The 25,618-nt window shown below is 38.8% G+C and overlaps 1 protein-coding gene across 6 annotated transcripts in view; it reads left to right on the forward strand.

Annotated features, from left to right (window-relative positions):
* The first annotated feature begins 10,281 nt into the window (after nucleotides 1-10,281).
* TMEM156 (transmembrane protein 156) overlaps nucleotides 10,282-25,618 on the forward strand; it is an 85,890-nt gene continuing 70,553 nt past the window's right edge. For 5 of the 6 annotated variants that reach the window (XR_005243940.2, XR_012091620.1, XR_005243941.2 and 2 more), the window contains exon 1: nucleotides 10,301-10,466. Coding sequence is in view for 1 of the 6 variants with exons in the window: in XM_008017633.3 (XP_008015824.3) it covers nucleotides 10,379-10,466 (88 nt within the window). In the remaining 5 variants the exon portion in view is untranslated. Of the gene's footprint in view, nucleotides 10,467-25,618 lie in introns of all 6 variants that reach the window. The other variant, XM_008017633.3, reaches the window with a different exon arrangement.

A 25,618-nucleotide genomic window follows, 5' to 3' on the forward strand; every position in this document is an offset into this window, starting at 1 on the left:
ATCCCCAAGAAAACCAAGAAATGATACTACTTAGAGTCAGACGAGCTCTCTTGTTGCAGCCAGTTCTTTTTATCTGAGACTGGATCTATTAGGCCTGATACTTTCAGACTCTGAGAAATTTTTTACTTTATCTCGTACATATTCAATGGTTGTTATATTTACCATCATGAAGAATGTTTTGGTTATGCTTTTCTGTCTCTTTATGTATGTAATTAACAAGATAATGAATTCGGTTGTTCGGTTGCCAGACTTTGTTCCCAGAGGCTGAAATATACCACAGTGGTCCCAGAATCCATTCCAGGGTGGTTTTCCCTCCTTGCTCCCACTCTCTGTGAGTATACAGCTGGGCAGACAAGCTTGACGCATAGTTCTTTTGAGGAAAGAGGCTCCAACAGATTCTTTCCTGTCTAGGCTGCAGTCTCAGGGTAGAGGGTTTTGTGAGTGAAAACAAACTGCCTTTCCAGCCACAGGTGATTGGGGTCAGGACACTGTGAGCCAAGCAGCCCTGTGTGGGCTGGGCATGAGAAGCCCAGCCGTATCTCAGGAGACCTGAGTGTGAGGGCCTGGGGCAAACTCTGCCCATTGAGGATTCTAAACCTAATGGTGGCAGTTCAAACCATATTTCCCCACTTAGAGGAGAAATGCACTGAGTGGGCCAGGTGCAGTGGCTCATGCCTGTAATCCCAGCACTTTGGGAGGCCGAGGCAGGTGGATCACCTGAGGTCAGGAGTTTAAGACGAGCCTGCTCCACATGATGAAACCCCGTCTCTACTAAAAATACAAAAATTAGCCAGTCGTGGTGGTGCATGCCTGTAATCCCAGCTGCTCTGGAGGCTGAGGCAGGAGAATCGCCTGAACCTGCAAGACGGGGGTTGCAGGGAGCCGAGATCACGCTCACTGCAACAAGAGTGAAACTCCATCTCAAAAAAAATAAAATAATGATAAAAAAGAAATGCACTGAGTGAACAAAGATAAGCAGCTCAGTGACCCACAGCCTGGGGTCTGAGCAGTGCTGAGCACCTTTTCCGGTTCTCTGAGGGGCTGACTGTACTTCCAGGTCAGGCTGGCTGACTCAACCTGGCTGCTGAAGGGGTGACCTCCTGTGTGCACTCATGTTGTGGAGTTCTTTGCAGCAACCTTGCCACAGTCACTGAAGGTACCACTGCTGTCTCCTGTTGGCCTGCTCAGAGGTTCTCTCTGGATTTCTGCTCTATTAAGTTCAAGCTCCAGCCCAGGGGAGAGCCGCCAGCCTCAGAGACACCACAGCCCCTTTCTTAATTATCTGTTTCTAAAATAGCAAAGAGGCTATGTGAGTGGAGAGAGAAAGAATTATGTTTATTAAATTATAATTTATATACAGTAAATGATGTACATAGTTTTTTAGGGTACCGTTCTAGAATTTTGACTAACACACAGTTGTATAATCACCACCATAATCGGGATATAAAACATTTCCATCACCCTAAAAATTCCCTTATGTCCCTTTGTCATTAACCCCTCCTCTGTCTCCAGCCTTTGGCAACCACTGATCTATTTTCTGTCTCTGTGGTTTTGCCTTTTCCCAAGTGTTGTATTAATGACAAGGCCTTCATTAATGACCTTATTTTAACCAACATGTGCCCTGCCCAACTTTCTACTGGCACATCTCACCCTCATACTTTGCCTGATTTTTTTTCAGAACACCCACATTAACTGAAAATAAATTATTATTTACTTAACTACTCTCTCTCATTGGAATGTACACTGTCACTAGAATGTCAGCGTGAGAACCTTGCCTGCTTGCTGCTTGATCTCCAGGGTTCAGGATGCTGCCTGATGTGTTGTAAGTGTTCGGTAAATATTTGTTGAATGAACCACAGAATGAATGAGGATACTAGAACTTCCGGGGACCCTCTCCATACTCAGGTAGACCTTGTTAAAAAGAGATTATTTTTCCCGACAAAAATATGTTAATCTAAGAATTGCTGTGTTTTCAAAGTAGATGATTATCTGCCAGTAACACAATTAGGAGTAATTAGGGATGCGGTGGCTCACGCCCGTAATCCCAGCATTTCAGGAGGCTGAGGTGAGTGGATCGCTTGAGCCTAGGAGTTTGAGACCAGTCTGACCAACATGGCGAAACCCTTTCTCGACAAAAAATACAAAAGTTAGCTGGGCCTGGTGATGTGTGTCTGTAGTCCCAGCTACTCAGGAAGCCGGGTTGGGAGGATTGCTTGAGCCCAGGAGGTCAAGGCTGCAATGAGCCTTGATTGTGCCACTGTGCTCCAGCCTGGGCAAAAGAGCAAGACCCTGTCTCAAAAATCAAAAAAGGAAAGAAAAACAAGTAATTAGGCTAATCCAGGTTATGGATTGTCTTTTAAATTTACTTTCTGGCTCATTAGGTTACCTAGAATAGAACTGGCCTAAAGTGACTAAAATGGAAATAATGATAATAACTATTTCATAAGGTGGTTACAAAAATTAAATGCTACAAATTGGGTTCAGTGTTTACTGCTCAGGTGATGGGTGCACCAAAATTTCACAAATCACTACTAAAGAACTTACTCATATAACCTGTTCCCAAAGTATCTATGGAAATAAAAAAAATTTTTTTAATGGCCTCATATAAGTGAAGCGTTTCATGCAGTGGTTCTCAGCTGGGAGCTATTTTGTCACCCCAGAGACATCTGGCAATATCTGGAAACTTTTTTTTTCTTTTGTTTGTCAAAACTGGGGTGGGGAGGCCAGGTGTTGTGTTCATGCCTATAATCTCAGCGCTTTGGGAGGTTGAGGTGGGATGATTGCTTGAGGCCAGGGGTTTGAGACTAGCCTGGGTAATACAGTGAGGCCCCATCTCTACAAAATTTTCAAACTAGCCAAGCCCAGTGGCACATGCTTGTCGTCGCAGCTACTCAAGAAGCTGAGGTGGGAGGACTGCTTGGGCCTGGGAGTTCTAGGCTACAGCGAGCCATGATCATGCCGTGCATTCCAGCGTGAGTGATAGAGACCCTGTCTCTTAATTTTTTTTTTATTAAAAAAAAAAACTGGGGTGGAGAGGCCTGCTACTGGAACCAGCTGTTGAACATCCTACAATGTACAGGATATCTCCCACAACACAGAATGACCTGTCCCCAAGTATCGATAGTGCCACCAGTGAGAAATCCTGGGTTAGTGCAGCATCAGGCACATAGTAAAAACTGCATTGGTGTTTGCTATGATTATTATTTTATAAGTGACCCTTCTTGACCAATGTTTCCACACAGCCTGACAGTGGAGGTATAATGGAGTGTTGGGTTGAGAGTATTACGTCTGCAGTCAGACCTCTGGGTTTGACACCTAGCTTTACCCTTTATTAACTATGTGACTTTTGAGCCCTTACTTGACTTCGCTATACTGCATATTCTTTGTCTATCCAATTGGAATAACAGCAGCTCCCTCAGAGAGTTGCTGGGAAATTGGATAAAATAATTCATACAAAACATTCAACACTGTGCAGTAGCACATAGTAAATGTTCAATAAATGCCATCGATTGTTGGTGCTGTTGTTGATCTAATAAAGACCTTTCCACAGAATATGGTGAAGGGATGGAGGACAGTTTCAACTAGGAAAAAAAATTACTTATATAAAGTATACACAAGTATATATTTCATATATTAATAAATAACTATGTAGAAGTTAAATTTAAACTATCCTTTTTAAGGCTGCTATTTATAATTTTCTAAAAAGTATATTGCTTTTGCTTTCCTAGGGTAGAGCACCTCCTTGATGAAAAAGATCCTCTCAAGTTTAAACATTTGTATGTAACACAGAATGCGTAATTATTTAATTAAGACATTTGGTCTTGATTAGAAATACAAACACATTAAAGTATTTTTGAGAACCTGGATCTCAGATATGAAATATAAGACTTAGGAAAGTTAAACACTAGTGTAGTAGGAACAACCTCTTGTGTTTTAGATTCGTTAATCTCTTATTCCTTCATTGAAACAGGAAGGAGAAGCTTGCAGTGGGTAAGTAATTGCAGATTTGTAGCCATTTGTAGCAGTTCCTAGATTCCCCTTTATAATCTAATATTTGTGTTTTTTAAAAAATAACCTAATATTTGTAAAAGTGCTTTGGAAGTTGTAAAATAAAACTATGGCAATGTGGGCCATTCATATTATCATCAACCCTAACAGGATGTTAGAGGGTCAGATGTTGCCACTTCAAGGGAGATGACCAAGTTTTGATGCATTTCAGGAAGCCAAAATCAGGCTGCAAGTAAATTTTGTATTTAAGAATAAATGAGACCAGGCTTGGTGGCTCACGCCTGTAATCCCAGCACTTTGGGAGGCCAAGGTGGTCGGATAACGAGGTCAATAGATCGAGACCATCCTGGCCAACATGGTGAAACCCTGTCCCTACTAAAAACACGAAAAATTAGCTGGGTGTGGTGGCGCGCACCTGTAGTCTCAGCTACTCAGGAGGCTGAGGCAAGAGGATCGCTTGGACCTGGGATGCAGAGGTTGCAGTGAGCCAAGATTGCGCCACTGCACTCCAGCCTGGAGACAGATTGAGACTCCATTTCAAAAAACAAAAGCAAAAGAATAAATGATTAATTGATAAACTCTGCATTATTTCATATAATATATTTTATGAATACAATGAAGAACTGTGTTTCTCTGCATAAAACTTTTAGGTATGTATTTTATAATCTGTTACAAAATAGTTGGGTGGAAAAACTCCCACCATATACAAAATAAAAAGGCAAATGACAACCTGGGAAAAATGTTTGCAAAACATATGCAAAGATTCCATATTCCCAATAGAGAAAAAAGTCTTATAGATCAACAGGAAGGATATAAATGCTGCAATAAAAGACATGAACATGCAATTAACAAAAGAAATTCAAATTGCCAGCAAATATTAAAAACGTTCAGAATTACTATCAACCAAAGAAATGCAAATTAAACAGTACTGTTTTTTTTTTCTTTTAAATTGGCAATGGTTAAAGGACTATAATGGCTTGTGTTGAAGTTTTGTGATATATGGGCACTCCCGTACATAGTTGATAAGAATGTATGTAGATACAACTTACATGGAAGACAGTTGGCTATATGAATTAAGATCTTCAAAAACCTGTATACTCTTTCTCTCAGTAGTTCCACTTTATAATCAGACTCCCACAAATATTTATATATGTGAACGTTCACATTGCAGTGTTATATATGAAATTTTTTAATGACATAATTAGAATATGGAATTATGATCCATCTGTGGACCATTAAAAATTGAATGCTGCCTTTAAAACTAACTTCTGCAGCATTTTTAAGTTTGGATGATGGTAACAGAGGTTATAAGAGAAGACAGCACAGACGCGATGAGTATTATCAAAAGGGAAGTGTCAGGCAGCAAGGAGAACTTTTACTGATTTCTCAAATTCTGGGAACCCCCTGACTTCTCACAACTCTTCAAGATAAATACATGCATTAAATTCTAACAATATCCCAGAGTTATACACTTAAAGGTTTAGCATTTGCTACAAATCTGCGGTATATAAATCCAAGCCACAAATAACGTTGTTGAAGTTTCTTACACAGCACTCAATGCTTGTCTACTCCCTTTTTATTTCTGACTTTTCTGTTGCTTCAGTTCTGTCCTCAAAATAAAATGAAAAGTTAAATGAAATCAAGGGTTAGCACAATCTTGATTTATTTATTTCTGAGGCACTGTCATTTTAAGTTAGATTACCTACAGCTTAATTCTTAAATTTAAGTGATTGCTAGTGTTTAAAATGCAAAGATTTAAGTATTTTATATATTTAGCAATTTCAGTTATAAAACATTTAGTGGATGAATTATGACAGTTAAAAAAAAAAAAAGCAAAACATTTTGACCCTTCAATTTGAACCTATGCTATTGAATCTTGGAAGATTTGACCCATGAGATATTTAGAACTTGTCATTGGCTTTTGCTCTGCTATCACTTTAAGCAGTTAGTAACTGTTGGTAGAATGATTAAAAGTATTTATGGAATTGGATTATTAATATATAGAAAAATCATAGACAATAAGAGATTCCTGAAATATCTGGGTGCATATCTTAATTTACTCCTTATTTGCTAAGTCAGAGGTGACACACTGATGTCCAGCAAGTGAACCACAGGCTGACTTTGAGACACTGATTCCTGTATCCTCAGAGCAGCCAGGCTATGGTCTGGGACTTCGGGTCCCTGGACTGTTCTCCTAAAATTCACCATCTGGCCATCTCCAGAGAAACCAGTTGCAGAGCACATGGGTCAGCCTATCGAAAACAAAGGATCCATAGAACTGCTGGATAATTTTGCTTTTTAGGTGTCCAAGAATAGGATAACAAGTCTGAGGTCAGACTGGCAGGAGGTGTGTGGGCAGTGCAGGTCTGGAAGAAATATTGGTACTGGGCCGGGCGTGGTGGTTCACGCCTGTAATCCCAGCACTTTGGGAGGCTGAGGTACGTGGATCACCTGAGGTCAGGAGTTTGAGACCAGCCTGGCCAACATGGTGAAACCCTGTCTCTACTAAAAATACAAAAATTAGCCAGGCGTGGTGGTGGGCACCTGTAATCCCAGCTACTCGGGAGGCTGAGACAGAAGAATTGCTTGAACCTGGGAGGCGGAGGTTGCAGTGAGTTGAGATTGTGCCACTGCATTCCAGCCAGCCTAGGGGGCAGAGGAAGACTCTGTCTCAAAAAAAAAAAAAAAAAAAAAAGAAAGGAAGAAAAAAGAAAAGAAAGGAAAAAGAAATAGTGTTACAGTAGGAGCTAGTCAGGTATGAGCAGGGCAAGAGAAGGCCCCACCCCAACAAAACCCAGGAGTGTTGGGCGACCATCAGATGATGGTCAGGCTGTTGTTAACTGGTTTGCTAAAGCAGTAATTGGTCACAGCTGGTGCAAAGGAAAGGCAGGTTCCTAATAGATAGAAAACACCTGAAACTGATCAGCAGCTTCCCGATAAGATCTCAGGAGTAAAGAGAAGTAATGCAAGATCCCGGAAGTATGCCAACGTATAAAATTCCAAGTCAAGAGGTCAAGCTGGGCACTGGGTTTCTCAAGTTGCCTGCTTGGCCCTCTTCCAAGTTGTACTTTCCTTCTTTTCTTTCCTTCCTTTCCTTATTGTTAAAAAGCTTTTTAATAAACTTTCACTCCTGCTCGGAAACCTACCTCTGTCTCTCCTTCTGCTTTATGCCCCTCAGTTGAATTCTTTCTTCTGAGGAGGCAAGAATTGAGGTTGCTGCAGACACGTATGGATTTGCTGCTGGTAACTTAGGGTAACTCCAATCTCCGCCATCACTAACAAAGTGCTACCAAAAAAAAAAACAAACAAAAAAAACTCTCCCAAAGCAATCAACTTTGAAATAGACAAAATAATTAATAAATGAACCAAGATGTTGTTGGAAACTTTACATAGAAAAGAATACATACTAACAAAACAAATTTCAAAATTAATGAAAACTAATTAAAAATTAAAACATAATTAATCAAAATTAAGGTGCAAAAAATTGGAGTGGCTTAACTACCCTTTTTAGAAAATTTATCAGGAATTAAAGTGAGTTAGCCGTGTTACATCAAGTCAGTACTTCCATGGTAAATTTCATTTCGTTGGTTACAATTATGGCTAGAATCCTTGTATTCGAAAATAAGAGTCAGAACATCTGGGGAATCATAACAGGGTCAAAATGGGATGTATCACACCTATAGTCCCAGCACTCTGGGAGGCTGAGGCAGGCGGATCACCTGAGGTCAGGAGTTCAAGACCAGCCTGGCCAACATGGTGAAACCCCATCTCTACTAAAAATACAAAAATTAGCCAGGTGTGGTGGTGGGAGCCTGTAATCCCAGCTACTCCAGAGGCTGAGGCAGGAGAATTGCTTGAACCCAGGAGATGGAGGTTACAGTGAGCTGATACCATATCATTGCACTCCAGCCTGGGTGACAGAGCGAGACTCTGTATCAAAAAAAAAAAAAAAAAAAAAGGAGTTGCATTGTTCACCAATGACTTTGCGAAACCTGTAAGATGGAGAAGAATTAAGAGAGAGGGCCTCCTTTTTTCCTTTTTTCCTTCCTTCCTTCCTTCCTTCCTTCCTTCCTTCCTTCCTTCCTTCCTTCCTTCCTTCCTTCCTTCTCTTTCTTTCTGCTTTGTCTTGTCTTGTCTTGTCCTGTCCTTCAGCCTCCCTCTGTTGCCCAGGCTGGAGTGCAGTGGCACAAGCACAACTCACTACAGACTCAACCTCCCTGGCTCGAGTTATCCTCCAGTCTCAACCTCCCAAGTACCTGGGACTGCAGGCACAAGCCAATACACCCAGCTAATTTTTAAGTTTTTTTTGTAGAGACAGGGTCTTGCCTTGCTGCTCAGGCTGATCTCAAACACCTAGGCTCAAGCAATCCTCCTACCTTGGCCTCCCAGAGTGCTGGGATTACAGGTGTGAGCCACCACACTCGGCCCGGACAGGGCTTCCTACCACTCCCCACCAGCATCTCTACCGAGCCCACGGCCTGACCTGTATTCCAATACCACTTAGTCCAGCCTATGAAACAAGCCATGACTCTCATCAATTCTTCCCTTCCTTAGAATGAGCCTTGATGCTGTTCTTAAAGTAAGTCATATTTGATGTCCTTCACCCATTTTGACTGATCTTAGACTCGGGTGCCAATGTTTCCCAACCCATGGTTCCCATCTATTCATCAAATCGTCCAGTCAGAAGAAAAGACAGTTAATTCATGCTCACAATGTATTCACAGAACAGCCTTTACCTCCCGCTTCTTACTGTTTACCCACCCATTGTTTCATAGAGCTCAGGTTTGGGTGAGTGATAACAAGAAAATAGATAAACGGAAATGGGTGGGTGGTGGGGGTATAGGAGAGAGTGAGCAGGAAGAAAAAGATTGGAGACACGTAGTACCTTTTTTTTTTTTTTGAGACAGAGTCTTGCTCTGTCACCAGGTTGGAATGTGGTGGTGCGATCTTGGCTCACTGCCTTCCGGGTTCAAGCGATTCCTCTGCCTCAGCCTCCTGAGTAGCTGGGACTACAGGCCTGTGCCACTACGCCTGGCTGATTTTTTGTATTTTTTAGTAGAGACGGGGTTTCACCATGTTGGCCAGACTGATCTCGATCTCCTGACCTTGTGATCCACCCACCTTGACCTACCAAAGTGCCGGAATTACAGGTGTGAGCCATGGCGCCCGGCTGTGGTACCATTTTTTAAAATCAGAAAACAGTAACAGTGAAAACACTGGATATCTGGATTTTCTAAATAATAATATTTGTTTGCACATACGCTTTATTCACCTTAAGTTCTCCCTACCCTTCACTTTAAGACAAAATATTTTATTTCACTGGGATTATCATCATGAAATATATATTTTTTTGACATGGAAATTGGAAATGTGGATTCTGTAACAATAATGACTGTGTTTATAGCCGTAATGTTAATCAGTTCCATTCTACTGCTAGACTACAGTATAGTAAAGTAAAACCAAAATTTTACATGTGTCCTCAGTGTATCCTTACTTTTTGTACTGTCTCTATCTTCTAGATGTACTACTTTCTGAACACCAGAATTCAGCAGAGCACCTGGCACCAAACAGGATCGACAATCATTTAATAAGTAAATGAATGAGTGATGTCCATACAACCTAGACATGACTGACATTCACCCTTTTCTTTCTTTCTTGAGAAGGGGTCTCACTCTGTCACCCAGGCTGGAGTGCAGTGGCCTGTCATGGCTCACAGCAGTCTCAAATTCCTGGGTTCAAGTGATCCTCAGCTTCCTGAGTAGCTAGGACTACTGGGGTGCACCACCACACCTAGCTATATTAAAATTATTTTTGTAGAGAGGAGGTCTTGCTCTGTTGACCAGTCTGGACTCAAACTCCTGACCTCAAGTGATCCTTCTGTCTTGGCCTCCCAAAGTGCTGGGATTACAGATGTGAGCCACTTTGCCCAGCCCACTGTTTTATTTTTGTGAGTATATTGTGGGTTTCTATTTATAAATTGGGTGGGGAGAAGATCCCCTTGCTTCTTGAGATCATTTTACCTTTCTTGCTTAGAAAGAAAGGTAAATAATAATAAAGTATAGGTTAATAATAATAATAATAAATAATAAATGTAAGTAATTATTTACCTTTCTTGCTTAGAAAGGTAAATAAATGATTTGAAAGTGCTTATTGGAGGGTGGTTTTTTTTTTTTTAAATGGAAAGTGACTCAAAAGTGAAGTCTCAGTTGAAGACCTCTTTTTTTTTTTTTTTTTTTAAGTCTTACTCGAAAGGAAGTGAGTATGAGGTGAATTGCATTAATCTAAAGTACTGCAGAGATGAAACTTAAAGCAGGAAGCAACATACCATGAGTGTACTGGAAGGGAACACATTTGTGTCATGTGAAGAGACATGACAAAAACAGCCCTTCTTAAATTATTTGTGGCAGTAGTGATCACATTCATTTTAATTTTGCCGGAATATTTCAAGACACCAAAAGGTGAGTATGTAATTGTAATCTAGCTTTGCCTTCTTAATTTTAAAAAATTAGTGTCAGCTAGTGGTTACAGAGAAGATCCTCTTTTTCGATACATGCTGCATAGGCTGAAATTCTAGATCTGAAAAACTAATAAAATAAAACAAGATTGCAATTGTAGTTGACTGTTATATAGTATAGTAACCTAATTCATAGTACTTAATTATCATAGCATATCTAAAAATGAAAATATTTAAAATCTGTAGTCAAGATTTCAGACATTGAGATTACAACAATCTCATCATGATTTTGCTCTTTGAAACACTTTCTTCAAAGCAGCTTTTTTTTTTTTTTTTTTTTTTTGTGGGATGGAGTCTCGCTCTGTTGCTCAGGCTGGAGTGCAATGGCCCAATCTTGGCTCACTGCAACCTCTGCCTGCTGGATTCAAGCAATTCTCCTGCCTCAGCCTCTGGAGTAGCTGGGATTATAGGCGCCCACCACCACATCTGGCTAATTTTTGTATTTTTAGTACAGATGGGGTTTCACCATGTTGACCAGGCTGGTCTTGAACTCCTGACCTCGTAATCCACCCGCCTTGGCCTCCGAAAGTGCTGAGATTACAGGCTTGTGCCACCGAGCCTGGCCCAAAGCAGCTTTCAGTATGTGTTTACTTTCTGGAATTCTTTAATGAAGAAAGTGATATTTATTGTGTTAAAAATTCTAGAATTCCCTCTACTACAACTATTTCACACAGATAACTTACTGTCACCTTTTGACAAGAAAAAGCATTTATGTATTTTGAAAATACAATTAAAATAAGATGAGTGCAAATTTAAACAGATGTGTGTTTATGTATTTGTAACTGGAGAAAAATGGAACAAAATTTACTTTGTGAACATTTCAGAAAATTGTAATATGATCGCTGAAACCCAGATTAGGAAAATAAATAGGTATAAATTTAAACTATTTTGATATGCTAGCAAAGGACTTGCAAATGTATTAATGTGAGTGTTCAGATGGTAATTGTGTTCCCTAGCACTTAAAAAGAAGAAAGGGTGAAAAGAAAAGGCTGTATTCTATCATTAAATAGTCTTTATATGAATTGGATTAAAATCAGAGAAAAACTCATATTTGATGATTTGCTGCAATGAATATTTATTGTTGCATATACGTAATGCTAAGTAGCCAGATAAAAATATTTTTGCTAATTATATTTGATGACATATTTCAGTGATTATTTGATGTTGCATTTACATGATGCTAAGTCGTGAGTTAAAAATATTTTTGCTAAATAAACACTATGACTACAATTTGGTTTTCTGGCATTATGTTACTTAGATGAAGCAATCATAGCACATATTTTCAATGCTTGATTCCACTGGGTTATAAAGAGAATAGTTAGAATAAAGATAATCTAATTTTAAGATATCGTGGGCTGAGAATAAGCTCATTTAATAGTTATCCAGAGTAGGTTCTATCTATTTATCTATCTAGCTATCTAACTAGCTATCTACATCTAGCACCTCTTAAAAATCAGGTTGGATCTAATAAAAACCAGGTAATCATCCCAAAAATGACTTAATTAACTATTGGTTAGTATTTTATGAGAACTGGTGGCTACAGGAGCACGTTAAAGTTTTCATTTTGGGGCAGATACATAGTTCTGTTAGTTTTTGTTTCTCAAAGTAAGAAGCATGGCCTTCTGGGGCAGTGGTAAGCAGAAAGAAGACAGATGAAGCACAGAGAAATTCTTAGTGGGGGACAGATGGGAGCCCCTTCTATTGGTGGGTAGAAGAAAGAGCTCTTATAAAATCCATCTTAGCCAAACTTCCTTGGCCTAATAGTAATGTGTCAGTGTTCTTCTTCACCTTGTCAATAATCAACCATCATTTATGATGATGTTTGTTCTCTTGCTTTCAAAACTGGTTACATCAGCTCCCAATACCTTTACTGCCTTCCCAAACTTAAAATAGCTGTTTCTCTTCTCCTGGTCCAAGAATAGCATAGATATTACTCCAAATTCTTTCTGGGTTGATGGATTTTTTTTTTGTAAAGAGACAGGGGGTCTTGCTATGTTGCCTAGGCTGACTCTGGGGCTCAGGCAATCCTGCCTCAGTCCCCAAGCAGCTGGGACTACAGGCACATACCACCACACTCAGGTGGATTTTTTGGGGAATTTTGTTTCAAAGGAACCCTACTTGGGGGGCCAAAAAACAAAAATGTTCAAAAACCACTGTCTTCTTTTACATTATTTAGTGGTAGAAGGAATTTTGCACAGAGCTGCCATAAACAAAAAGTTGATTACTAGGCAAAATGTTATACACATGCAATTGTGTAATAATAATAAAATTATAATAATAATAAAAACTATTATATTTTTATAATGGTTTATGGATCACCAGGAACATCTTTTTGTAGCCTCATTTAATATATCCCATATTGATTAAATGAAGAAACTTGGACATAATTGTCTTGGTTTTAAAAAATTAGTTCTTAATTACAGTAATAGTTGACCTACGAAATGAGTTAAATTGACAACTAATACTAAATAAAATAGCTAGTAAAATGATTTGATGATAAGCAAGAGTGTTCTAGAAGTGCTACAATTAACCTTGTGAAATTCCCCTGTCTAGTCTTACTTTGTTAGTTTGTCTTTTTTTTCTTCATTTTTTTCTCATGTTCTATTCACTGTAATTTCTAAGATAAATATTATAAAATAATTTTACTTATAATTATTCACTGATACCCTGTCTTTAACATGTCAAATGAATTCAAAAGGAATCTTAATGAGGAATAATATACTCATGAGGTTTGATAGATTTGATTTCAAAATAATAAACCCTCTGAAGTCCTAAGTTAAAAATAAAGCACCTTGTTTGATCATTTTTCATCAAGAACGTATCTGAGTCTCTGAGTAATTATTAGTAGGAATATTCCATTATCACAATTACACAGTATATGCTATTTAGTTTTAACTTTACCAAAAAAGGGAGCTACTTCAACACTGTTTGAGACTTATAATGGGTTTGCATTGGCTATGCACTACTAGCAAGATAACCTATTTTACAGCAGTGTTTTTTAACCTTTCCATTTATTTGAAAGGCAGCTAATATATAGTAGTTAATATAATGGTTTGATGCATTTGTATTACATGTAGATAATGGAGATACAAAAGGGAGTGGTGGATATATTTTGATTCAGAGCTTCTTGCAATTAGGGGAGCTAGCTTACTCCCAAATAAGAGACTTTCCATGCTGTTTTTGTTGGACTTACAGTGTTTAAGAGAGAGACTTGGCTAACTCCCGTGTAAATCCCAGTCATCTTTTATTTATTTATTCTTTCACCTGTGATAGGAACCTGGGGCTACAAAAATGAAAGGCAACTCTTCCATCAAGGAATTTTCATTCAGGGGGAATGACTGACTGGCAAACAACTAAATAAAATACAGGAATTAACTAAAACAGGGATGTATAAACAAGATGCAATGGGAACATAAACATTGCTTCCACATCAGTCTCTGGGAGGACATTCTTTGTATTTCCATTTGCAAAGAGAAATAATTGTCAGAGTTTGAATGATCCGCTAATATGCCTTCTTATCTGTTTGCAAAAGCGCTTTTCAAGAGAAGAAATGATGATTATTAAATAAAATATTCTCATATCGGTATATCAATAGTTCCTGAAAGAGGAAATTGCAGTGAGTCACACAAGTGTACTCCCAATGATTTGTGGTGATACAGGCTAGGAATAGCACAGATGAGTCCGGGTGCGGTGGCTCACGCCTGTAATCCCAGCACTTTGGGATGCTCAGGCAGGTGGATCACCTGAGGTCAGGAGTTTGAGACCAGCCTGACCAACATGGTGAAACCCTGTCTCTATTAAAAATACAAAACATTAGCTGGGGCTGGGGGGCGGTGTAATCCCAGTACTTTGGGAGGCCGAGATGGGTGGATCACTTGAAGTCAGGAGTTCAAGACCAGCCTGGCCAAAATGGTGAAACCCTGTCTCTACTAAAATACTAAAAATTAGCCTGGCATGGCAGCATGCACCTGTCATCCCAGCTACTCTGGAGGCTGAGACAGGAGAATCACTTGAACCCGGGAGGCGGAGGTTGCAGTGAGCCAAGATTATGCCACTGCACTCCAGCCTGGTGGACAAAGGGAGACGTCTTCTCAAAAAGAAAAAAGAAAAAAAGGAAAGAAAGAGAGAGAAAGAAAGAAAGAGAGAGAAAGAAAGAAAAAGAAAGAAAGAAAGAAAGAAAGAAAGAAAGAAAGAAAGAAAGAAAGAAAGAAAGAAAGAAAGAAAGAAAGAGAGAGAAAGAAATTTAGCTGGGCATGGTGGTGGCGTGTGCCTGTAATCCCAGCTACTCTGGAGGCTGAGGCAGGAGGATCGCTTGAGCCTGGGAGGCAGAGGTTGCAGTGAGCTGAGATCACCCCATTGCACTCCAGCCTGGGTGACAGAGCAAGACTCTGTCTAAAAAAAAAGAAAAAGAAAATAAAAAGAAAAAAGGAATAGCACAGATGAAAACACCTCAGACCTAATTTTATCTAGCTGTTTTGACTTCCTCACTTTCTTTTAAGAGCCAAACTGACATAAACTCTGTTTACCGGCTTTCATTTCCCCTTCTATTTCACACTTTGTGATGGAAATGGTGGTATAATGAACAGGAAATTGAAGAAAACAAAGAATAAAGGAACTATAGGATAAACTGACATAATATGAGCATATGTTCACTGTGTTTAAGTCTGTTATAAAGACTACCACATCAAGGGTAATTGCAATTAATTTCCTGAAAGTGTTATTCTAGTTCTCAAAAATGAACGCTTTTTTTTTATTCATAAATATTTAATAAGTAATCCCCAGTAAGGCCTTATGACTATTCAAACAATTCTTTTTTAATTTTAACAAATACATTTACATGTGCCAGTAATATGCCAAGTACTTTGACATATATTTTACAAAACAATAATTCATTTTAATGTATTAAATATTTCTACTCATGGTGCAGCATCATTCTCCAGAGAGAATGTTCTGAAAATCTTTAGAAAGAAGGAATAACACTAGATGGATAAATATACTTTGTGGTAAGATTTTGCTTCTTTTTAAAAATTTTTATTTATTTATTTTTGAGACAGCATCTCACTTTGTCACCCAGGCTGGAGTGCAGTGGCATGATCTCGGCTCACTGCAACCTCCAACCCCTTGGTTCAAGCCATTTTCCTGCCTCAGCCTCCCGAGTAGCGGGGACTACAGGTACCCACCACCATGCCCAGCTAATTTTTGTATTTTTAGTAGAGATGGGGCTTTGCTATGTTGCCAGTCTGGTCTTGAACTCCTGATCTCAAGTGATCCACCCACCTCAGCCTCCCAGAGTGTTGGGATTACAGGTTGGAGCCACCACATCCAGCCAGATTTTCTTATTGAATTTTCTGAATCATTACAGTTTTAAAATGGCCACTAATGGACATGACATTTTCTTTTTTTTTTTTTTTTTTTTGAGACAGAGTCTCGCTCTGTCACCCAGGCTGGAGTGCAGTGGCGCGATCTCGGCTCACTGCAAGCTCCGCCTCCCGGGTTCACGCCATTCTCCTGCCTCAGCCTCCTGAGTAGCTGGGACTACAGGCGCCCGCCACAGCGCGCGGCTAATTTTTTGTATTTTTAGTAGAGACGGGGTTTCACCGTGGTCTCGATCCTGTGATCCGCCCGCCTCGGCCTCCCAAAGTGCTGGGATTACAGGCGTGAGACATTTTCATGTATGTATTTTAGGCACTATGTGTTGGCAAAAAAAAAAAAAAAAAAAAAAAATGTGTTAAATAAAACGCTTTTCATCACTTTGACAGAACTGGCTTTCTTCCCTAATCTGTTAGGTTGCAATACCTACCAACAACCCTAGCTTAGGGTGCTTTCTAACTGCTTGTCTCATTGTTATGGTGGATAAATGCTCTCTTAGTATATCTGTTTTGCTTTTTAATTTTTAAAAAAAATTTTTTTTAAGAGAGACAGGGTCTTGCTTTATGGCCCAGGCTGGACTCCAATTCGTGGGTTCGAGTGATCCTCCCACCTCAGCCTCCTGAGTAGCATATCTTTTTTGCTTTAATAGAAAAAAAAAGACTTTCTCTAAAACATTCATATGGTGATATATCTTCCCCTTACTCTGTTCTGTTTCTTTTCTCTTATCACTTATATTTTATTACCTATATGATTTATTTATTACACATTTTAAAAAATTACCTGGTTTCTCCAAATAGAATGTAGCTCCATGAAACTGAGGTTTTGTCTGCTCTGTTCACTGATGTGTTTCAAGCAGTTAAGAGAGTGTCATTCATACTAGGGGCACTCAGTGAGTATGTTGAGGGAGCAAACTTGCTGAATCATACTGTTGAGGAAATCAAAAGAAAACCTTGAAGGAGGCATTTCTGATCTGACGTTCCCCAACATCTTGTGATTTAGGCAGGCCAAGTGTTATCCTCATATTTTTGAAAGATTAAGCTTCATCACAAACCTAGAGATTTTAGGTTGTGCTAGCGTGTGAAATTTATTTTGCAGAATATTTTACTTGTAAAGAAAGATATGTGTCTTTTTACCCGGAGTCATTTTCCTGCCATTTTCTTTATCTACAGGGAATTTCATAATATTCATTTACTGCTCTTATTTTGACAAGTAAAATAAGCAGTCTCCTGTGTCTCAAACCTGCCTTTCGAATATTGCTATGGTATGTTAAAAGTTATCCCAAACTTTGCTCCCTGCCTCCAGCAAACATTTTAAATGGTCTTTCCCAAATATCCTATGAATAAATCCATAGTCCCTTGCTCCTGATTTGGCTGACACTACAGATATATCACCCATACACAATATGATATGTTTTTCCCCATTTCCTGCTCAGTATTACCAGAGAGCCTTCAATGATTGGCCCCCAAATTGAAATATAATCTAGTTTTTGCTATTGAAGTGGATACTCTTTTTGAGTTTATTCCAACCTTTTTTTTTTTTTTTTTAGACAGAGTTTTGCTCTGTCACCCAGGCTGGTGTGCAGTGGTGCGATCTCAGTTCACTGCAACCTCCGCCTCCTGGGTTCAAGCAATTCTCTTGCCTCAACCTGCCGAGTAGCTGGGATTACAGGCGCCCCCACCACGCCCGGCTAATTTTTTGTATTTTTAGTAGAGACGCGGTTTCGCCATGTTATCCAGGCTGGTTTCAAATTCCCGAGCTTAGGCAATCTGCCCGCCTCGGCCTCCCAAAGTGCTTATAGGCATGAGCCACCACCCCTGGCCTATTCCAATTGTTAAAAAGGGCAGACCTGTGACCAAAGGAAAATATTATACGTTAATGAATGTCTCTGTAAATTAGTCAGCTAAACCATAAGGTCTCTCCTATCTTGGCAGCTAATATTTTTAAATTGCTGAATTATGCTATAGAATAACTAATCATGTGAAAGATTTTTAGAAATAATCGACTACTTTTTTAACAGGCATAATTTACATACAATAAAATGGAAAGATCTTTTCAAAAAAAACTTTTATTTTAAGCTCACAGCTACATGTGCAGGTTTGTTATATAGGTAGATCCATGTCACGAGGGTTTATTGTACAGATTATTTCATCATCTAGGTATTGAGCCTAGTACCCATTAGTTATTTTTCCTGATCTTCTCTCTCCTCCCACCCTCCACCCTCTGGTAGGCCCCAGTGTCTGTTGTTCTCCTCTATGTGTTCTCATCATTTAGCTCCCACTTATAATTGAGAACATGTGATACTTGGTTTTCTGTTCCTGTGTTAGTTTGCTAAGGATAATGGCTTCCAGCTCCATCCATGTTTCTGCAAAGGACATGATCTCTTTCTTTTTTATGGCTGCATAGTATTATAAATGGTGTATATAATACCACATTTTCTTTATGAAAAGATCTTAAGGGTTCAGTTTCATGAATTTTGACATTTGTGTGCACCTGTGTAACTACTATCACATACCAGATACAGATTTACATCGCCCCAATAAAGATTCCTCTGACTCGGCCGGGCATGGTGGCTCATGCCTATAATCCCAGGACTTTGGGAGGCTGAGATGGGCAGATCGCCGGAGGTCAGGTGAAACTCTGTTTCTACTAAAAACACAAAAATTAGCTGGGCGTGGTGTCACGTGCCTATATTTCCAGCTACTCGGGGGGCTGAGGCAGGAGAATCACTTGAACCTGGGAGGGTGATGGCTGCAGTGAGCTGAGATGGTACCATGTCACTGCAGCCTGGGCAAAACAGCAAGACTCCATCTCAAAAAACAAACAAACAAACAAACAAAAGATTCCTCTGGCTCTTTCCTTTCAAATCTCCTCCCACATCCCCAAGGTAACATCTGACCTGTGTCACCATAAGTTAGTTTTGTCTCTTCTTTTATTTCGTGTAAATGGACTTATCACACAGTAAATATTTAAATATTTTTGGTCTTTTTGTTTGTTTGTTTGTTTGTTTTTGAGATGTAGTCTTGCTCTGTCACCCAGGCTGGAGTGCAGTGGTGCCATCTCAGCTCACTGCAACCTCTGCCCCCTGGTTCAAGCGATTCTCCTACCTCAGCCTCCTGAGTAACTGGGACTACAGGTGCCCACCACCATGCCTGGATTTTTTTTTTTTTTAATTGTATTTTTAGTAGAGATGGAGTTTCACCAAGTTGGCCAGGCTAGTCTCGAACTCCTGACCTCAAGTGATTCGTCCACCTTGGCCTCCCACAGTGCTGGGATTACAGGCATGAGCCACCGTGCCCGGCCTGGTCTGGGTTCTCTATTTAACATGTTTCTGAGATTCATCCATGCTATTGAGTGATTCAGTAGCTCCTATCTTTTTGTTGCAAAGTACTCCATTAAGTACATACACAGCATTTGTCCCTTTATCTATTGGGTTATTTCCAGTTTGGGCTATTATAAATATGCTGCTATGAATATTATTGTACAAATGTTTGTGTCAGTGTATGTTTTCATTTCTATTCAGTAACGCTCTAGTCGTGGAATACCTGGGTGTCTTAGTCAGCTTGGGCTGCTATAACAAAGTGCTGTAGACTGAGTAGCTTGTAAACAACAGCCTTCACAGTTCTGGAGGTTGGAAGTCCAAGATCAGTATGCCAGCATGGTTGATTCTGATGAGGGTCCTCTTCTGGGTTGCAGAATGCTGACCTGACTTTTCTTTGTATTCTTACAGGATGGAAAGAGAACTAGTTACCTTTCTGCTCTCTTCTTATAAGGGCACTGATACTATCCGTTAGCTCTCCACTCTCATGACCTAATTATCTCCCACAGACCCCACCTTCAAATACCATCATATTGGAATTTCAGGGGCACACACATGTTCACTCCATTTCACTGGGTATATTTAATTTTACAAGAAGTTGTCAAATGTTTCTCCAAAGTGGCTGTACTAGCAATATGTCTAGTAGCAAAAAATTCTCATTTTCTCTCGTTTATATTTAATATACTGAATCAATAACATTTAGAATATGTATAGTCAAAGAAATAATCTACATTTCTTTCAAAGTTCCCTGACAACTAGTTAATAAGGTCTTGGGAAAATATGAGTTGACCTAGAGTAGCCTCTGGTGTGCCTATTATCTGTCAAATAATGAAGATTTTAATGTAAGTTTTCACTTATTTGTAGAGGTCAATGGATGGTTGAGATTTCTTTTCTTGCAGTCATACCCTGAAAAATACTCCTGGCACAAAATATCTAAAAATGTGTAATACAATGTATTTAAAACTTTAGAAATGTAGGGTTGAACTGTTGAGAAAATAAGACTCCTTGGAGGCAGAAAATGAGTAGGAATTATAAATACATATGGGTAAGCAAGAGTGAACAAATTAGTGCCTCGGGAGCATCTGCAAATCTCTGGTGGCCTGGAATTTCAGTTTCACTGGGTCATATGTCAGGAGACAGAAGGCAAAGTCTAAGACTGAGATATGACTGAGATACTATAAAGTGATATGCTCCATAAAACAGTAACCTAGGACAAATTATGTCTGGTTTTGAGGAAACTTGTCTGTCTTCACTTTGGCTGTGGGTGGAGAAAGGAATAAGAGTCCTTTGAGAGTTTGTAAACACAGCTGGCCATAAGGAGGATGTTGAGGATCATTACCTGTGAGGTGTGAAAAGTCCAATCCAGGAACATAGTTAAAGTCACTTTGGGTTAATGGTGCCATTAGACACCCATCAGAGGAAAACACCAATCCTATCTGGAGGAAAACATCTTTACACCATTCCTCAAATAATTTCCCAAAGTGAAATTCCAAGGAACAATAGCTATTGGACAAACTCAATGGACAAGAAACAACAGAAACAACAAACAGCAGAATTGGATCTTCAAGGAATTCAGATATTGGAATTATGAAATAGAAAATAGAAAATAGTTTGTTTCAATACATAAAATATTACATCAAAAAGTATAAGTAAGCACAGAAGAATGTAATCAGACTCATTTCACACCATGTACAAAACCCAACTCAAAATGGATTAAAGACTTGAAGACCTAAACTATAAAACTACTAGAAGGAAACATAGGGAAAAAGATCTATGACATTGGTCTGGGCAATTATTTTTTCGGTTATGATCCATAAAACAGGCAATAAAAGCAGAAATACATAAATGAGGTTGTATTAAACTAAAAATCTTCTGCATAGCAAAGGAAATAACTGAGTGAAAAGAAGTCTATAGAATGAGAGAAAACATTTGCAAACCATATATATGATAAAGATTTAATATCCAAAATATATAAGGAACTCAGACAACTCAACAGCAAGAAAATAACCTGATTAAAAAATGGGCAAAGGACATTGAAGAGACATTTCTTTTTTTCCTTTTTTTTTGAGACAGGGTCTCACTATGTTGCCCAGGCTGAAGTGCAGTATGGCTCACTGCATTTTTGACCTCCCAGGCTCAATTGATCCTCCCACCTCAGCCCCTTGAATATCTAAGACTACAAGTGTGGGTCACCACACTGGCTAATTTTTAAATTTTTTTTCATAGAGATGGGGTCTCACTATGTTGCCCAGGCTGGTCCCAAACTCCTGGGCTCAAGTGATCCTCCTCAAAAAATTCAAAATTAGGCTGGGTGCGGTGGCTAACACCTGTAATCCCAGCACTTTGGGAGGCCAAGGTGGGCAGATCATGAGGTCAAGAGATTGAGAACATCCTGGCCAACATGGTGAAGTCCCGTCTCTACGAAAAATACAAAAATTAGCTGGGCATGGTGGTGTCAGCCTGTAGTCCCAGCTACTTGGGAGGCTAAGGCAGGAGAATCGCTTGAACCCGGGAGGTAGAGGTTGCAGTGAGCCGAGATTGTGCCACTGCACTCCAGCCTGGTGACAGAGTGAGACTCTGTCTCAAAAAAAAAAAAAAAAAATTCCAAATTAGGATCTCTTGGGATTACAGGCATGAGCCACCGCGCCCGGCCAAGATATCTTAAAATAACCAGGGATGAATGCAGATTGCCTTTAAAAAGTTTAAAGGAACAATAGTCTGATAGCTCACCTCTTGAAAACAACAATGAAAATCAGAAGGCAGTGAAAAATGCCTGCAAAGTGCTGAGGCAAAATTGTTGTTGATCTAGAGTTGGTGAGATGTATATTTTCAGATAAACAACACAGAGTTTACAATCATCGGACCCTCAGTGAAAGAACTTCTAAAGAATTAGCTTTAGGAGAAGGAATGTAATCCCAGAAGGAAGGGCAGAGAAGCAAGAAGAAATGGCAAGGAAGAAAACCTTAACAACAATTATAAACGTGTGACTAAATCTAAACAAATCCTGAAAATATTAGTTGCATAAAATTTAAAAACTCACCTAATTTGTATGTCAGTGAAAAAACAAGATAGAACTAAAATGCTGTGTAAAAGTAGCATTTAAGTCAGGAAGCAGATGATCTGAGTTAGAGTATTCTAAGACCCTTGTATTGTTTGAGAAAGCGTTACTGTTGATTGACTTTAGGCTTTAAGAATGCATGTTAAAAATTACGATGGTAACTACTAAAATAATAGAAATATAGTATCTAACCTCACATAACTAAAGTGAAAAATAATGGAATGAGAAAAAAAAATTACTGAATCAATTTATCAGCCAGAAAGGCAAGAAACAATAGAAAGCGTGGTACAAACAAGAAGCATTAATAATATAGTATAATTAAATCTAAATATACCAATGACCCCAGTAAATGAAAGTGGGCAAATCCATCCAGGTAAAAAGATGAAAAAATTATCAGACTAGATTTAAAAAGCAATTTCCAGAAATATACCATTTAAAAGAGACCTATCTAAAGCATTAAGATAAAAGTGAAAAGATGAGAAAAATATATGGAACAAATAGTAACTGAAGAAAGCACATGCCATTGTATTAATGTAAGATTTTAAGATTAACATCATTACCAGCAATAAAGAAGGTCAGGATATATGGATAGAAGTTTCAATTCACAAGAATATGCATCAATTCTAAATTTATATGCCCCAACCATGATAGCTTTAAAGACAGTTATAAATCCAATATTTAGTGGGAGATTTTAAACATACTTCCCAGTTATAAAATACAACCAGGTGAAGAATAAGAATATAGACAGTTCAAACAATTCAAATAGCTAGTTTTATCTAATGGATATATTTAGAATATTGAACTCAACCTCTGGAACACATATTCTTTTCAGGGAATAAAAATACATACTTGATATGGTTTGGCAGTGTCCCCACCCAAATCTCACCTTGAATTGTAATAATCCCCACTTGTCAAGGGTGGGACCAGATGGAGGTTATTGAATCATAGGGGTGGTTCCCCCATACTGTGTCTTGTGATAGTGAATAAGTCTCGTGAGATCTGATGGTTTTATAAATGGGAGTTCCCCTGCACAAGCTCACTTCCCTGCCACCATGTAAGACATCTCTTTACTCTTCCTTCACCTTTTGCCATGATTGTGAGGCCTCCCTAGCCATGTAGAACTTAAGTCCATTAAACTTTTTTCCTTTATAATTTACCCAGTCTTGGGTATGTCTTTATTAGCAGTGTGAGAATTGACTAATACAATACCAGACTATAAAAACAAGCCTCAATACATTTCAAGCAATTTTTAATATACATCTCTGACTAAATGAAATTAAATTAGATTCTAGTAACAAAAAGAAAGTTAAATAGGTAATATATTTGGAAATTTAAAAAATTCACTTCTAAATAACCTATAGTTGAGAACAAGTTATAATGGAAATTAGAAAATACTAGTAATTGAATGATTAAAAAATACTATCTGTTTAAACTTATGCAATATTACTAAAACATATAACTTTAAATGCTTATACAGAAAACATCAGAAAAAGAACAATAAGATAAACCCAGAAAGTAAAGGCAGGAAATAATAAACACAGGAGCAAAAGTCAATGAACTTAAAAGAATAGATAAAGAAAGGATCAATAAAATCACAAGTTGGTTCTTTCTTTTTTTTTTTCTTTAGACAGAGTCTTACTCTGCTGCCCAGGCTGGAGTACAGTGACTGGATCTCAGCTCACGGCAACCTCTGCCTTCTAGGTTCAAGCAATTCTCCTGCCTCAGCCTCCCAAGTAGCTGGGACTCCAGGCTCACACCACCATGCCCGGCTAATTTTTTGTATTTTAGTAGAGACGTGGTTTCACCATGTTGGCCAGGCTGGTCTTGATCTCCTGACCTCGTGATCCACCTGCCTTGGCCTCCCAAAGTGCTGGGATTACAGGTGTGAGCCACTGCACCTGGCCAAGTTGGTTATTTTAAAGGACTAATTGTATGCACAAACCACTGGAAAGATTCATATGTTAGTGTATTAGTCCATTTTCATGCTGCTGATGAAGACATATATCATTTATAAAAAAAAAAAAAAAAAAGAGGTTTAATGGACTCACAGTTCCACGTGGCTGGGTAGGCCTGACAATCATGGTGGAAGGCAGAAGGACATCTTACTTGGTGGAAGGCAAAGAAGGAATGAGTGCCAAGCGAAAGGGGATTTCCCCTTATAAAACCATCAGATCTCACGAGACTTATTCACTACCATGAGAACAGTGTGGGAGAAACCACCCCATGATTCAGTTATCTTCTACTAGAGGGAATTATGAGAGCTACAATTCAAAATGAGATTTAGGTGGGGACACTGCCAAACCATATCAGTTAATTTCTTAGGGCTGCTATAACAGATGATCATAAACTTAGTGGCTTAAAACAACACAAATGTATTATCTCACAGCGTAGGTTAGACATTCAACAGAGGTATCCCTGGGCTAAAATCAAGGTATCAGTAAGGTTGTGTTCCTTTGTGAGGCTCTAGAAGACAATCCATTTTCTGGCTGTTTCCAGCTTCTGGAAGCTGTCTGAATTCCTTGGCTTATGGCCTCCTTCCATCTTCAAAGCCAGCAATGGCCTCTTGAGTCTTTCTCATATTGTATCACTCTGACATTGACTCTTCTGCTACGCAATTCCACATTCATGATTACATTGGGTCCACCCAGATAATCCAGGACAATTTCCTTATTTAAGGTCAGCTGATTAACAACATGAATTCCATCTTCTGCCTTAATTCCACTTTGCCATGTTATATACTATATTTACAGGTTCCAGGAATTAAGATAGGGACATTTATTCTGCCTGCCAAAACTGAATAATAAAAAAAAATGAGACAAGGTAAGTAACTAATGTTAGAAATGAAAAAGGGGTATAATCATAGACATAGCAAAATTAAATATATGATAAGAGGATATTGTGAATAATTTATGTCAATAAATTTGAACACAAAGACACATATCTAGGAAACTTACTTAGGAAGCAACAGAAAGCCCAAGAGTTTTACAACGATTAAAGAAACTCATTCCATGGCTTAATCTTCTCTGTTTCAGATGATTTTCACACTAGTTTCAGATGATTTTTCAGGCAAGTTCTGCCAAACTTTCAAGAAACAGACCAAACAAATAAATGCAATTTTACGTAAATTTTTTTCAAAACATAAAAAAGAGGAGACATTTATTTCTTTTTAAACAAAAAGATGAAAATTTTATTTACTGGGAAATTCTTGCTGATTTGTTGTTGTTGTTGTTGAGATGGAGTCTCGGTTTGTTGCCCAGGCTGCAGTGCAATGATACAATCTCGGCTCACTGCAACCTTAGCCTCCTGGGTTCAAGTGATTCTCCTGCCTCAGCCTCCTGAGTAACTGGATTAT

This window comes from Chlorocebus sabaeus, chromosome 27 (genome assembly GCF_047675955.1).
Source record: "Chlorocebus sabaeus isolate Y175 chromosome 27, mChlSab1.0.hap1, whole genome shotgun sequence".
Taxonomy (NCBI): domain Eukaryota; kingdom Metazoa; phylum Chordata; class Mammalia; order Primates; family Cercopithecidae; genus Chlorocebus; species Chlorocebus sabaeus.